Source organism: Cryptomeria japonica, chromosome 10, assembly GCF_030272615.1.
Source record: "Cryptomeria japonica chromosome 10, Sugi_1.0, whole genome shotgun sequence".
NCBI classification, from domain to species: domain Eukaryota; kingdom Viridiplantae; phylum Streptophyta; class Pinopsida; order Cupressales; family Cupressaceae; genus Cryptomeria; species Cryptomeria japonica.
In genome coordinates this window covers 479,344,614-479,361,676 of record NC_081414.1, presented here as the reverse complement: position 1 = coordinate 479,361,676, position 17,063 = coordinate 479,344,614, and the positions used below count along the sequence as shown (strand labels likewise).

The 17,063-nt window shown below is 38.8% G+C and overlaps 1 protein-coding gene across 5 annotated transcripts in view; it reads right to left on the bottom strand.

Moving 5' to 3' along the window:
• The window catches only part of LOC131039365 (serine--tRNA ligase, chloroplastic/mitochondrial), a 104,490-nt gene that overhangs the window by 40,199 nt on the left and 47,228 nt on the right, over positions 1-17,063 (bottom strand). For 3 of the 5 annotated variants that reach the window (XM_057972087.2, XM_057972086.2, XM_057972085.2), the window contains 3 exons: positions 5,500-5,600; positions 5,220-5,368; positions 5,047-5,139 (listed from right to left, as the gene is read on the bottom strand). In XM_057972087.2, coding sequence (XP_057828070.2) covers positions 5,047-5,139; positions 5,220-5,368; positions 5,500-5,600 — 343 coding nt within the window. The remainder of the gene's footprint in view (positions 1-5,046; positions 5,140-5,219; positions 5,369-5,499; positions 5,601-17,063) is intronic. The other 2 variants (XM_057972084.2, XM_057972083.2) reach the window with 1 other exon arrangement.

Below are 17,063 nucleotides of genomic sequence, written 5' to 3'. Positions count from 1 at the left end.
CAGAATGTCAATGGATTTCATGAGGAAGTGTAGACTTTTCCTCATTCCTGATCAGGTATTAGATGATAGAGATCATACACGCCCACATTATGAGAATGAAATGAAGAAGGCAATCCTATTGCCAAATTGTTCAGAGTCAGAAGAGATTGACCTGAATATATTGATGAGAGAGGTCTTGAATTTCTCCCGCACATGGGTAGATATCCAGATGAACAGATTAGTTGACATGGGTGTTCCCTTCACTTATGAAAGGATGAAGCCGGAAGAATCTACTTTCGAGGATGATCAGAGGACTGTCAGTGATGTCAGGATTCATGCAGACAAAGAGAGTCAAGCTCCCAAGAGAAGGAAGAACATGCCTGGAGAAGTCAAGGCCAGAGGGAAGAAGATTGAGGATGTGAAGAAGAAACAGAAGACTATCACTCCACTTATCCTTCCTTCACCCCCTCCCAGTGTCTCATCAATCGAAGTGACTAAAGTAACAGAACAGAATAAGGAGACTCAGCAGTGTTCCAACACAGTGATACTACCAGAGAATATTCAGGAGTTCCATGCCATAGCGACATCTGCACCTCCTGATGAGAATAATGATCAGCCGGAATCCCCTACTGTCCTTTTGGAAGTTAGCTTGGGAAATGAAGTATATGATTGGACTAAGGATAATCCTGATGATAATGAGGATGTTATCTCGGCATTGAAAGAACTTGATCGAGAAGTATGTTTCGATGATGGTATGGAGATAACCGCTATTCCTGAATGGCTGAGGAGAAGCATGGAAAAAAGTAAACAAATGATAGAGGTACAGCCTATTGATGATATTGATGACTACCTAGCTAAGAGTGCTAAGAAGGAGGAGCCCAAGAGAGCGGAGATTTTGTCGCACATAGCTAGAGATGAGATAGGAATACAGATTGCGCAGATTGTTGTTCCTAGAGCCGGCGTGACAGCGGACACTGCTACTCCCATGGATTTCCAGATCACTTCAGTCGCCCTTGGTCGTCCATCCGCAGGGCAGGAATTTCAGGAGATTGGTGACAACCTCCCAGCAATCAATGCAAGGTTAGACACAGCGATTGCGGAGAATGAAAGGTACAAAGAAGAAAATATTAGACTCAGAGAGTATATTGCAGGGACAAGGCGTGGAGATCCCACCCTTATTTCCCCTATTGCAATTGACCATGGAATACATTCACACTGCGAGGTAGCGAGAGGTACACACTCAGAGGTGGAAAAGTGGATTGAAAGCACAAGAAAGCAGGCAGATGATTTCCTTACTCAGTTTGTCCAAGCATATGATAAGACAACAACGCTCGTATTCAGAATCCAGTATTTGGAGGGAGTTTGGGAAGAATTCTGGCCTATCCAAGAGAAGACTATTCCACGCCTCCTAGCATTGAAGAAGGTTCCTAATTCCACCTTGGTCAGCGAGAATATTGTGCACAGTGGAGATAGATACGATTTCCATGGCTGGTATTGTGCATTTGCCTTGAAGAAATCAGCTTATGAGAACGCCCAATCGAGTTGTATGGAGATGGAAGGATTAATTCCGGACATTCAGATGAAGATCCTTGCCTCGATTGAGGAATTATTGGGTGTTGATGTTAGTGATGCTAGTGGTTTACACTTAGCCGAATTAAGAGACAAGATGAAATTTATGTATTTTTGTCAGTTGGACTCTTTGAAGAAGAGTCAGATTGATGACTTGGCCTCTTTGTTGATTCATGTTCATAATTCGCAGAAGCTCATGCCTGAATGGGAGAATACTTTGAATGCTTGCTTGGATTCATTGGATGTGATTGATTTACAGCAGGATACCTTGCCTAGCATTTCCATGGAGGAGTTAGATTCAGTATTGGCTAGATTCTTGGAGTATGCTAGGAGAGAGAGAGTGATGCAGGAAGGAATCTTCTAGAAGATTCTTTATATGATGACTAGGTATCTTTTCATTGGGCCATATGTTGGTGGCGCCATTTTTGATGTAACCCTAATTAGGGCAATTCTAGGGTTTTGTTGGCATGATCTCGGTCGTTGATCTTAGATCAATCTGGGCCATCCATTTTTGTAAGAGACTCTATATATGCCCCTTTGTCTCTCATTTGTAAGAGAGAGTTTTCGTAGAATTGTTGGTATATGCTACAGCTATTTGAATCCTAATCATTGTTCAATTGTTGGTGATTTTGCTCTTCAAGTGTTGTATTTGCATTCATGGTTCTCAATTCCTCCAAGTTAGATTAGATTTTAGATTAGAATTTATTTTCATGTATGTTAGATTGAGTGGAAGAATTGTTGAATTCATTTGTGTGGAATCCTTAATCCATACCACTAGCCTCTTTCCGCTGGTAAGTGCGCCTTGTGTGGTCAACTGGAATTTGAGTAAGCATAACTTCAACTATTATGCGTCCGTTGACAAGCATCAACTTGGATGGTGTCTACGTTTGATGGTAATAGTCTGAAAATCATTAAGTATACCTTAGATGATTGCACTAAGCTTGTGTCAATACCTGATTGTGAGACCTTGCCTGGTTTGATTCCATTAAATCCATTCATCATTTCCTACATTCCTAGGATTAGAATAGATTTCCTGAACCCTATTCTTTTTCCCCTTTTTTTAGTAAGAAGTAAATCCAGAGCCTTATTGATAAATCTTAAGCTGTCAGCACACCTATTCCGCATCATTCATGATAATCCAAACATTTGCATAAGCCCCCAAGTGAAACACAGCAATTCACAGCAACCATGAACTTACCCACTCGTCAAGACCTGACATGTAGAAACCTTGGAATCATTTTAGTTGATCTCATTCTTAGCATCTGAGGTGATTTTGTTCAAGAGAGGGTAAATTACTTTGGTAATTTATTCTGTATTGTTATATGCATAAAAAACACATCAACACAAGGCAAGGGTGATTCTAGCCACAATCAGTTCAATCAGAGGACTTGAAACAGTTGCCCAGGGATGGGGTGCCTTTACCTATGGGTGACGAAGGTGTTGTTAAGCCTAATGATGGGGGCATCTATGATTCGGACTTTTTCTCTCCACAATTAAGGGGTGTGCGCAACTTCCATGAGGCACTTGATGAGGGCGTCCATGGGTTTGGTGGCAGGAGCAGGAATGTTCAAACTTCAAACATCAATCCCCCCTATCGTCTATTTCTTCCTCTGCTTCTCCTTTGCCTAGTGCAGCTTCTCTCCAACACAACCCTCTCCCCTCTCAGTGACTGAACCATGTTTCGAAGGTCTATTTAGGTGGAGCAATTGGAGATGGGGAAGAATTCTTGAAGGAGCATGCCCTTATTTGCAGGTTTACATAAACTTGACCTAAATTAAGCAACTTACATTCGTGGATATCCGAATATTGGAAAGAGGGCATCAAGGAAGCTTCATCCTCGAATTTGATTCTCTCAATGACAGAAAAGGTGTTGGAAAATGGCTCGTTGTTCCCAACAGAGATTTCTTATTTTTAAAGTCTTGGTTCCTGTCCTTTGATTCAAGATCTGAAACTTTCTCAATTGCGTATCTGTGGGTGCGTCTACCATATCTCCTACTGCAATTTTGGGAACTTGAGAGCCTACAGGCCATTGGTAATGGTTTAGGCAGGTATTATTGCACTTCCAAGGAAGCAATATATTATAAAAGCTCCACATGTGCATGTTTGTGTGTTGAGATGGATTTATCCAAAGTTGTTCTTGCAGAGATCTCTTTGAAGGTAGGCAACAGATACTGGAAGCAACCAGTGGATTATGAAAAAATCCCTTTCAGATGCAGGAAATGTTTCTTGACAGATCATGCTACCCACAATTGCCAAAAGATGATAGCGCATGATTGAGGTGCACAAGCCTCTTTTGGTAGGCCCACATGGTGGATCGAGATGGAGCCACATCATTATGTTATTGCTCCAGATAAACAGAATGATGCAGCAGCTTTTCACATTCAGCCAGAAGATGTTCGAAAGCCAATTCCACTACTTTCTCACAATTCCAAAGACTCAGCTTTCGGGGTCCCTCATGACAGTCCCATTAAAGGTGAGGCCACAGAGGCTTCATCAACTATATTGGAGAATTATCTCAAAAACTGAGGCTACTTTTGTGGGTTCCTCAAGGTCACATGACTCTCAAGAGCTTGAGATTGAGAGCGACAGGGAAAAGTCAAACAAAACATAGAGGCTCAACAGCAGACTGAGTCAGAATGGATTGAAGTTAAAAGGAAGAAGACCCCCCTCACAAACCCCAAGCATCAAATGACATTCAGGTCATCTATGAAAGGGATTTGAGGAGTTTTTTGCAGCATCCCTGATGCGAAATTTGGTATTTATCTGGAAATCAACTGAAACAACAATATAAATAAAATAGAATGGTTAGTATAGCTTAGCATAGGCTATGTTACTGTAAGTGGCAACAGTAACCATTATTTATTTGATTTAGAATGGCCCATTTTGTAAAACAGATGTAACCTCCTTTTTCAATATTTATTATTAATATAAACTCTGCATCTTACAAATCAAAAAAAAATGCTTACAATAAGAGAAGGTGATAATCACCTGCACACAAACATGCACAAAATTAGCTCTCACAAATAAGAAAATCATCTACAAATGAATGATAAATCATCCACAAGAAAGACACCCCTGAAAAGTCCAGCAGAAGAATGAAAACAACCTACCAAAATACACACAAAATTGCCTTTTCAAATATTCGTAAATTCAGCTAGAAAACTCACATTCAACAGTCCTTGAGCATGCATGGGAAGGAGATAATTCAAAGTAAAAAATTTAGAAAACATACACGTAAGGTTACCAAATCATTGTTAATAGTCAGAGATTTCACAACATACTATATACCTTTTTGCTTGTATATGGAATGATTTAGGGGAAGGGGCATATATTTTCACTTTAGGCCAGATACATGGCATACTTCCCAACTATGCAAAGAGCCAACCAAATTCATATATTACAAAGAAATCTAATAAGATATGCCAATATTCTATTGCAACTGGAAAGCTGTCTGAATTTCACAATGCCAATGACATATATAAAGTTCTCAGATCATACCTCTGCAGCTGATTCAAAATCAAAGAGATCGAGTTCTTGCCCTAACTCCACATGGTCCTTCACAGGAAACTGGAATTCATATTTCCTTCCTATCTGCACATAGATCATAGCATTTTAGCATCTTGTGTTACAATATTTCAACCATGTCAGTGAAACCAGACAAGTGGTTGCACCATTTTTCTCACTGAAGCCGCGTCCTCTCCTCCAATTGGAACATCTGGATGAGTAAGGTTTGGTATCAATTGTGCTTCTTGCTGAAGTTTATCCATAAGTTTTGCAAGATCATCTTCTAGTGCTGCAAGGCTATCCTTCAGGCGCTTTCCTGCAGATAAGCACTCTGTAAATCAAAACTGCGAAGCTATCTCATGCTTAAATGCCATAGAGCTATAGTTGGCCCACAAACAAAAAACAGTTAATAGTCTATTATGTGAACAGCAATACATATCCACATACCTTCTTCTATTAGTTTTGTACGGTCTGAAGGATCAAGTTTGCCTTTCATTTTATTTGCAACTACATTCCTCTCAGCTCGCAGGCTTTCTACTTCCTGCCATCTGCTACCGAAAATAAGTATTTTGTTTCTCGATAAAATGCCTAGTTAGATCTATGCTCCTTCCTATGAATATTTACTCTATGCTTTCAGGTGAAACCTATATGTTTAAAAGTGGCACATATCATGGGTAAAGTAAATCTATGTTCTACTTTTATGTTTGCAAAATATAAAGACTGCATCGGGTTATACCGGTGGTTTTGGGCAACTTGCTAGCACTATAAAACAAAATGAGCGAAGATTCACTAGTATAGCTGATGAGGACATCTTGTGAAGATAGAAATTACCTATACTCCATACACAAGTGGGTTGATTAAGGCAAAGTAAAAATAAATGAAACAGTCATAGAGGTAGTTAGAAACAAGTAGTTGGCAGCTGTAACAGATGTAAATGACAGATAAAACTAAAACAAAAAGTAGAAGAACAGCTAGAACAACTGTAAAGGGTAGAAGAATGCAATAAATTGAAAATTGATGTACAGTTGGAATGAATGTTAAAAATACTAAAATAGACAGAAATAAGTAAAAATAGACAAGCAGCTAGGAACATTTAAGGTTGTGGTAATATTTTTGGCTTGTATACATATACTTCTCCCATATATATGTTTTTTTTATGGAGGATATTTCATCCACAAAATTGTTTTAGCTACCCGATACAGGAGCAAAAGCCTTGAGCTGAAACCTCTTCGGCTAAGAGCCAAGGACTGAGGGGTAGCCATTCCACCAAATTTGCCGAGGTATGATCCCAGCCTCATCCCTTATGATGTCGAAGCCTTACACTCAGCAAGACTTGATCACTAATGGACTCATTAAGAACCATTCAACTTCACCAGCAGACCAAAGGGCCCATTGGCATATATGTCGACATAGAAACGCACAGAAACAGAATCATATCAAATGTTATCAGAGTGTAGTGATCAGGCCTTCCCATATCTTTTTTTTTTTTCTAATTCAGTCTATTTGGCCTTTGATATGCTCCTTCAATATATCCAGCACACCATCTAACAATCAGGCCCTTTCCATTTCTCAACTTTTTTGTTTGTTCTGAAATTTTACACTTAAGCTCAGAAATTTGGGTCCTCTTCCTAGAGAGAAAGCATACATCTATTGGGCCGTGCATCAGATTTCAGATTACTCATAGAGGCCTTTCTGATTGAACCTGTCAAATTTTGAGACCAGTATTCATTTGAAAACAAAATTTCTGTGGTCAGTTTTCTGCTTACAAAATTCTGCTGTCAAAATATGCGGACAATTTTCTGGTATCAAAATCTGCATGCAATTTTCTGCTGCCAATGCGGATTGCTCTTCTATAGAAAGCTCATTGGTAACTTCTCTTATATTGCCCATCCTCTTTATCAGCTCACTAGTGAAATGGATCTTACATGGAGCCCATAGGCTGCTCAAGTATTTTGCCAAAAGGTTATTTGCTCTGCTCCAATCTAACTCTTCCCAACTTGCAAAAAACATGTAGGCCTAAGACTGATGCTTCCCAATAGGCAATAGGCATGGTAGATAAGCAACAAGAGCATCCAGTGGCATATCATTTTGAAGCATTGTTACAATGCAAGCTAAATTACACTATGACTAAGAATTCAATGCCTAGGTCCAAGTACTAAAGCAGTGGTGTCACTATCTATGCAGTGAGGAGGTATTTATGCATACCAATCACCAGCACCTCCAGTTAGTGAGCTCTCAGTCTAAGATTCAAGAACATTGTCATCTAAAGGGGCCATATTACATTGACATTCAATAATTTTCAATTAATAATAAAATATAAGGGGTTTATCACTGGCAAAGTGGCAGATCTTAATCCTACTCCTCAATTACTCTTCGCATTTTGAATACTCAATATGCAGCATATAATGAGTGGAGATCTCTCCACTGCATGGATAGTCAAATTCTATTAATTATCCTAGCTTTATGACATCTTAGAGGGAACCAAACACCTTTTCTTGAATATAATTTTTGGGATGGGCTGTTATATAAATTCAGTCAGCTTTGTGTCACCACAGATTATTCTTGCAAACTTTAGATATAGGAAGTTCACCATCCTCTTATAGTGCCATTTGGTGTCCAGAAGACCTTCCAGCATCTTCAATGGATCCGCCTTTAAAGCACAAATAGATTCGGGATTACATCTGCTTTTGCTCTCTTTGTGGTCAATCTAAACCTTCCACTCTAAGGCTTGGATTATATCAACCATTGCCAGTAGCTTCTGGACAATGGTAAACTATTTCAGTTGAGTTCATTAGTGATTTATTTGACCAACCCCAGCAACAATATAATCGTATATTTGTGGTTGTTTGCCAGTTTTCAAAATAGCGATCTTTATGCTATTAACCAAGACAATGCATGCTTCACAAACTGCAAACTTGTCCTTCGAGCATGTTCAAAATAATTTCAGGCTGTCAATCACTATCATTTCCAGATTGTGACTCATATCTCTTAGGTCAGTTTTGACAATCATTGTCGAAGCTTCTGGATTGTCAATTGTGCTCCTTTGCTTCCTTCCATTCACAGACTGATGAAGAAACTGAGGATCTTAATTGCACTTTAGTCCATGATCTCCACATTTCTTACCATAAAATTAGGCAATGAGACACCTATTTGCATGACATTTGGCATAGCTGCAATCCTGCAACTAATTAACCCATGTTTCTACATGGCATTCTCCTTTGAAGTCATTTATGGCTTCCAACCTTTGATGCACCATGAAATTCCAATTTCTTGCCAGTTCTAAATACATCCCACCATCAAAAGTAGCAAGACAAAGTTTCTACCTCTGTGCAGAATTTGGCTAAGCTGCATAGAAAGACTCAAGACAATCTTCAATACATGCCAGCCCAATTCGAGGCATTTAATGACCTACATTGAGTTCCTTGCTTGTTTTGAGTTGACCATATCTAGCTTCACTTGGATATGTAGTTAGCACAAAATGACTTTGTAAAGTTTCATTAAGTTGTTTGCATCTGACTATGTTTATTTACTTGTCAGCTTGTGGGTAGTTATTAAGTGGCATTTGTTAGCAGTTGTCAACGGTCGTGTTCTACTAGGACAATTGTTGTGTTGTTTAAATAGACTTTGTGTAGTCAAGGAAAGTAGTCTAATCATTGGTTGATCATCCCTAGTCTACTTTTGTGTAAGCACTACATTAGTAAAGATATGCTAATGTTACTCTATCTGATATGCATTCTTATTTATATTCATTTATGCAAGTACTAATCTTTTCAAATAAAGGAGTAAACATTGGCACTATTGCCTTAAAGAAGTGGGCTCTGATTTAAGACATCGATGCCATTAGACCCCAACAAAGGCAGGAAACGACCACAACATGGTCAAGACCAAGAGATCAAACAATCTTTAATGCTGTTGGAGCAAAGAGAGCGGAGAAGATAACTTAGGGAAGTAGCCAAAGAGACTCCATAAGTGCAAATTCAAAGCCAAAGGCTACATCCAAGCAAAAGCTGAAGTAGGTGTGCATGTTGGAGTCATAGTAAGCAGCAAAAAAATCAAAGCATTCAAACTGCTATGAACAACCATAGGCAGGAAGAGTGGGTGAAGATAGATAACATCTTCCCTCATGTGAAGAAGTGTGCATCAATCTTACAAACCAAGTTCAATTGGAGGAAATACATAAATCCCTCAAGTGTTAAACAGAGTCAAATGACCTCTTGGTAGACAAGGATCAAGAAGCACATGAGAAAAACCTTTTAAGGCATCAAAGAATTGCTTATCGAAGACAAAAACAAGCCTAAGACACTTGGATTGAAAGTGGAACTAGTGGTGTCCAAACTACCAAGGACTTTCAAAGGGTCGAGGGTTTGGACATTTCTAAAAGTGCCCAAGGAGCAAGGGAATGTCTTCACCTGAATTTCCAAAGGAGGTGCTTTCAAGCACTGCACACATCAAACAATGGTGACCCCTCCAACACGTCCCAATGTTGATTGCCAAAATTTAGTGGAGATGGATCTGAAGATACTCAATGACATAAATAGGCAAATGGATCAAAGATATTGGTTAAATTTCTTTACAACCACACTAGGGGCAGTGGCAATAGATTTGTATATAGAACTTCCTCATAATATGGAAGTTACATAAGAGAGACTTCATAAAGTATTTGAACAAGAATTTAAATCATTATATGATGATAATGAAATCCTTGCAGAAATCTATGCTCCTCCACAAGGTGAGCACAAAAATATTCAAGCCTGTAATAGGAGCTCAAGGGTTTAATCAACTGTTTTAAATGGAAACCAATGGATGGACTAAAGAAATGATGGCTTCTTTAGAGATTGATATGTAATGTCCCCACTTTGAAATAGAATTTAATGGTAAATATTAATAGTTTAAATTTAAATTAAAAATAATTAAAAATAATTCAAATGAAAATGTAAAATAATATAATTAAAAATTTAATTAAGTTAATGAATGGACAAAAGTCATGAAATGATAAGTTGTGACTCTCTCAAATATGAGGTATAAAAGGGAGAAGAGGGCCCCATTTGAGAGGGGATAATTTTGGGGAATCAGAAGTGCAGAACTGACTTAAATAAGAAGTGCAGATCTGATTGTGAAAGGTTGTGTCCCTTTCAAAGGGCAGAAATAATGAAGAGTTATGGTGAAAGGGTGTGTCTCTTGCCAAAGGGCATACATGATGAAGAGGTGTGACCTCTCCCTCACATTAAGAAATATAAAGGAAAGGAATCAAAGCATCCAGTAACATCACCATCGATCAGTTCAGATCAGAACTGTTATTAAGTTACATGCAGTAACATCTTTGTTCTTGGTGGCTTGAGAAAGGTAACAAAAAAAGAATTTAGAGCTTTGGCGGAAAGAATAGAAGAAGAAAAAGACGTCGGAAAGGGGAGAAACACAGGCACTTCAAATAGATTGAGGGTTTGAAGAATCCCTCCGTCCATCAATAACAAGCAAAGATAAACACTTCCAGATCAGAATAAACAGATAGGATATTAAGCTCTTCCAAAATCCAGTGAGTAAAAACGAACGGTATGCATCCCCGTGTACACACACATAGAATCCTGTAGCAATATTTATGATGAAGTTTCTGCATACAGCATATATATATTTCTGATCATCATGTAGACATTCTGCATATTTATACTGATTAATATTCTTAAAATACACCATTATCAATCTACTGGGCCTGAATCATATATTCTAAGTCGGGAGAGGAGTTACAGTTAAGATAAAGGTGATGGGGTTATCTCATATAGACATACCACCTCATGGTTTAAGACCGGGGAGTCCCATGAGGCCAAGGGGGTACAAGGGTGCTGCCCTTGGGCCTGTGAAGTATAGACTTCCTGAGCACCTTACTGTGACAATCCTCCTCCCTCTGTCATACTGAAAGGAAGATGTAAATGCGGAACATAGGATAGGTGTGGCAAGTAGAGAACGGTAATAGGACACTCCACTAGGTAGGCCACCTCATTGATGGCATGGGCCACATTGGGTCAAGGGGGCTTAGTTCGCCCTTGAGCTTAGATGGGGGAGTCTCTTGGACACCACACCTGTCAAATCTAGCCTATGTTCATTACATGAATAAATCTTTAGAATTAACATATGTCTTACTTAGCACAGCTATTAGAATCTGTTATAATCATGTATGCAACACTGTATATATATTTCATCTCTCCTAACCTGTTTGCAGGACTTCACTCCAGATCTCCAGGTATTCCTAAACTCATTCCACTCTACTTAGAGCATATGATAGGTATTCATTTATATGATCTTATGAAAGTTGTTATCTAACATTATTTCCTATAAATGTAGGTGTTATTATGCTAGCCTACCCTTCTAAATGATAATTAGTGCTACAGCTTTACATAATTTTGGTAATGTTAATATTAATTTTCCCTTATACTTAGATAGGACTGTTATTTTCTGGGCAATCACAGGAAGGGACACTACATGATAACTTCAATTCAAAAGAAAATGAAGATGGTTCCTCCAGGCATACAATCAAACCATGAACATAAAGCATGAAAGTAAGCCATCTGGTCCTTCAAAGGGAAGTGAAGAGGATCCCAATTCGACTGATAATGAATTTGGATCCCTCCAAACCCTTCAAAGAGACATGTATAGAATGATGAAAGAACGAAAGGAGACACAAGAAGAAGGTAAAGACCTCTACTGTACTAATTGTAAACTTAAAAAGCCATGCCAAAACTGATTGTCCTAAATAGCCATTTTGTGATATATGCAAAGTGACTAGTCTCTAAACTAAAGATTGTCCGTATAATTTGAGAAGAGTACACATGTACTCTTTACATAAGGAGAGCAATCCACTCCACCAAAGCCACAAAATAACAAGAACACGTCTCAATGGCTATCAAAATCAAAGAGGAGGACAGAGGCGGATATAGTATGAATCTAAAGATCACCTCACAATACAATGACAATAATGTAGTGAATGGGGACACTTCGCAAGGGACTACCACAAAAACTAGAATAAAATGGAACTAAATGTAAATGGTGCATTCCTAGACATAATGATGATGCTAGTTGTTCAAAACCAAAGGCAAACATCAATAAAATTGATGTAGAGAGAAATAACTTAGTATTGACCATTACTCAAGGCCACAAATAAGGTTGTGTATTTAGACCCAATTATCAAAAAAGAAAGACCTCACAAAGCAAGAGTCAAGGAGGAGCATGCTATGGATGATGAATGTAACCACTTAAACACAAATGTAAGTATGATTATAAATCAATTCTAATTAAATAAAATAATTGCAAAGCATGTACTTCAAACCAAAGAAGCATTAATCGTTTGGGGAATTAATCGGCAAACCAAAAGTTAAGATTTTTTGAAAAAATCGGAAAAAAAAATGGATTTACAAAAAAAACATAAAAAATTGATGAAAAATAATCAAAAATTACTTTTTCTTAAAAACATTTAAAGGCATTGTAATAGCATAGAGATATTGTAAAGATTTCAACACGAGTTACTATGTTGCATGGACATGGCTACAGGTACTTGATAAGAATATGGCTATTTTTCAAAACTCCCTAATATGGATACGGCTGGTATATATATATATATATAACTCTTACATCATTAATCATTGTTATTCTTAACAATTAATCATCTTTAATATATTAAATATAATTAAAAGATATACTAACAATGATCAATAGTTAAGAGTTATATTTATATAACATATTTTATTTTACATTTATATTTAAATATTAAATTTTTTCATTACTATTTATTGTTAATATTTAATTATATTATATTTAATTATATTTAATTATATTATATTTAATTTATTTTAATTTTTAATTTAAATGTAAGGGTGATTTTATTAACTAGTTTTAAAATATTGAAATTTATATTAATGTTAATATTATAACAAGCTAAGTATAATGTTAATAAAATTATAAATATTAATCGAAAAATTAAAAGCAGAAACTATAATTCTAGTTGCAAATAGATCGAACTTTGTTTCTTGCGATATGGCTTCACTGGTATTCATTCCTAGCTTTCGTTTCCTTGGAATGTGCGTTTCTGGGTAGGTTTTGACACTTAAACGCAAAATAAAAAACATTGGAAAACGATGCTGTTATTAACCTGAAACCCCACACGCAAACTCTTTTGTACACATTTTTCGTGCGTTTTAGGGTTTCGCGGTGGGTTTCTTATCTGCGTTTTTTTACTGGATTAATCCTACGATTTTTTCATGATTTATCGAGAAAAAAATGTTGAAAAACGTTAGAAAACTGTTGACCGATTTTATACGATTTTTGGGGGGAAAAAATCGTGAACCTTCCCGATCCCCAATTAATCGCGACTGGTCGTGATTTTTTCCAGATGTTTGCTTCTTTGCTTCAAACCATAGTTGGAAAACTTATAAAGTACTTGTGAGTTCTATTTTTTAATGAGTGATCTTTTTAACAAAAGATATACTATGCAAAAATTTTGGCAAGTTTTGCTACTAAAACTATCAAGTACCTTCCGACTTGTAGGATGCAATAAAGTGGCACAATTTTGACGCATTATTAACTTCAAAAACACTCGTTTTTCCCCATTTTAACCCCCCACACCATCAGTAAATATCATACACAAATTGTGCATTTCAAAGGATTTTTAGTGGATTTGAAAAGAAGATTTGAGGAAATTCAATTTCCAATTTAGTATTTTTTTTCTTTTCTCTTTTTTTTTTTTTTGAATGCAAATCACTTCTAGAATGTTAATAATAGAATTGTAAGCATTATTTATAATTTTACTTACAATGAATTCAATTTTTTAATTTATTTTTGTTGATTTATACTAGCTTTTTGAATGAAATTTCAACTTTTTCACTAAACAAAGAGTTTTACACATATGAGTTGAAAAATTTTGGGTTTTTTTTTCGATTAACAGATTACTAGCAAGTCACATCGGTAATCAATTACCATATTATATATGAATTTTATTTGATTATTCATATTCAAATCACTATTTTTCAAAAGTGTTATTTTTACTCCATCAAGCTCAACATTAGTTATTGGTAGTCCTCTTGCTAAGAGAAAATATCCTACATGGAAATATGTCATAATGGGACCAATACAAGGGAGTGAAATTTACATCTTATGCACAACAAAGCTTAATTGAGGCATAAATCACCTCAAATACCATATTGCGCATTCCTAGATGCAATGCCAAGGCATGTCCAAAAGCTAAAGAAGAGGAAAAACAAGTGATGCAATTACTCCTTGCATTGTTAGATGAGAAGGAACTAGAGAGGGTGAGAATACAAATAGCCATAGCAACAACCATTAATCCTAGCATGCAAGTAAAAAGGGAAGAAGTTATTGTTTGCCACATACGGGTAAACGATTAAATGCAAAAAGTAAATGCACAGAACATAATGGAAATATATTAAATAACCAGTCTCTGTATTAATTCAACAGTCCATGTACATCAAGTGCTTATAACATTAAACCCAAATACGACTATCATGATCCTACTAAGAAGGAATGGTATGCAATATATAATACCCGAAGGGGTGCGACCAACCGTCACGTCCAATTGCCCTTTAGGATGACTAACTAACTGACCGTCGTAACTCATTATTACCGACGACAACATAAACATAACATAATGATTATTCTCGGCAACATCATCCCCCCCCAGAAAAGAAGTCGTCTTCGGACGACTTAATACAAAATAGAGATGACATTAAACAGAACCAAGGTAGAGAACTACAGAAACGGTCGACGCCACTCGAGCTCGGAACTTATACACCTGCTGCGTCCTCGCCTGAAAACCCTTTTTTGCTACCATCTGATGCTCAAGTACGGATTTCACCATTAGTGCTTCCTTTGACATCACAATCCTCTTGTGCCTAAACCAAACTTGTCTGCAAAACACACTTTTCAGTCTCAGCCTCCATCAACTGCTACTCAAATGATATTGTCTCCCTAGCCAATTTGTCCTCGATAGCCACCCGTGCTGCCCTCTCGGCATCCAACTCCTGGGTACGCTGAACTAAGTCTCACGCTACTCCTGCCTCCAACCTGGTGGTCAGCTCCTCCCAAACCCTCTGTGCATCCACCAAGGCAACCTCTCATCCAACCGAGACATACTCCGAGTTCCTCAAAGCGTACCATTCATGCCTGGAAGTGGCCACAACCTTCGGGCACAAAGGCTACGAGACACCTCAAATCCTCCATCACACTCCCCAAAGTTTGATAACTGAACTGAATAACTCCCTCGTGTTGTACGACTTCACATTCTTGCAATGCCTTCCCTCAAACTCCGTCCTCCAAATCCGTCTCCCTCTACGGCTTATGGCTTCCCCGCCAATGCTTAGCTTCAGGCTTCTTTCTCACAGTACGGAACAACCCCAACACTTACTGTGACTTCTCTGATGCCCTTCGCCCAACTCCAAAAAGTGTTTTGTAGCTCAAAAATAAACTGGGGGTCTGGGGCAGCGCCCCAACGGGGTCGAGGGGCAGCGCCCCAGGTGTGCTCCCTGTCGCAATATAGGGCGGGGTCGAGGGGCAGCATCCCCGCCGCCAACACCAATTTACAACCCTCAGAACCACATGAAAGTCCATGGCGCGCATCATTTCTGTGATATTTTAAGATGTCAAAACCCTTCTTCTCCACTCTAATATTTTCAGCATCCTAGCTCCAGATGTCATCGAATGATTTTTCAATCTAGTCGTCGTCGTTTTTTTTTTTGTTTTTGTTTTTTTTCTCATTGTAATGTCCCCAATGGCACCCCGGCCATACAACCTCCCCGTACGGTCAACAATAACACTGACACCTCCAATTGTACAACCACCTTCCCGTGCGGTCAACACCCCTCCACCGTACGGATCACCCCATACGGAATACACGATCAACCGTCTACCGTACGCGCCTCCTTCTACACACCGAACGCTTAACTACCTCTTGGATGGTTGTGTATGGTTGTGTATGCCTTCCTTGTGCTTGTGTGTTGCGTTGTTCGGTGGAGGGTGTGTTTGTGTGTCTGTGCGTTCGGGCGGGGGCTATTGCGTGTGCGCGTGTTTATGTCTTCGACTGTGCTTTATGCCTTGCGGCGGCGGTGGTATCCACCACACGGTGGTCCACCGTCGGTGGTCCCACCGTCAATGTTGCCACCGCAAGGTGGTCCATCATCGGTGTTGCCACCGCACGGTGGTTCCACCGCCGGTGGCCCCACCATCAATGTTGCCACCGCAAAGTGGTCCACTGTCGTTCCTTTTTTTTTTTTAATGCCGTACGGATTTTATTTTTATTTTTTCTTTTCTTCTATTTTTTTTTTTTTTCTAAGTGTCCAGATTCGGCTCGGGTTTCGTGCCTCTGGGATCGCCCTTTCTCGGTTTGCCTCACCCGAGCGTCTCCCACTTTGGTCCCATGCCTCTCGAGTCGCCTGCCCGACCTCTCAGGTCCCCTTCCACCCTATCGGGTTCCCCTCCGGACTCTCGGATGTCCTTCCAACCTCTCGGGTCCCCTGCGCGCTTCTCGTGGTAGGGTTTCAATTTGGACCTGTTGGTGGCAAGTCTATTTTCAATGGCCATCCGAAGACCTGGAACCACAAATTCTATAGAGACCACGGTCTCCTTCCCATACATAAGAAGAAGAAGAATAATAAAGATTTTGAAGGCTGCGGCCTTCCACACAGGGTTCTAATTGTTGCCGACACAAATGATTTTGGGATTATCTACGTCACCGAGGTTTGGGGCGCCTCCCTTCCAATATTCTCTGTATTCTGGCAGGTACACCTCCTTTGTTACTTGCTCTAGTTCCTCTACTTCGAGCCTGTAGCTCTGGAACATTTCGTAATCCTCCATCTGCCAGTGGAAGAGCCCGTTCAATGACCCCGTCTCATCCTCTGAGCACTCTCCTAGTTTGAGAATCCCTTCGTCATTGGGCTCCCTGCAGCCCCGTCCTTCGTTCCTCAGGTCGCCTTCTCCTTCACCCTCTAATTCCGAAGATGATACAAGTTCCTCAC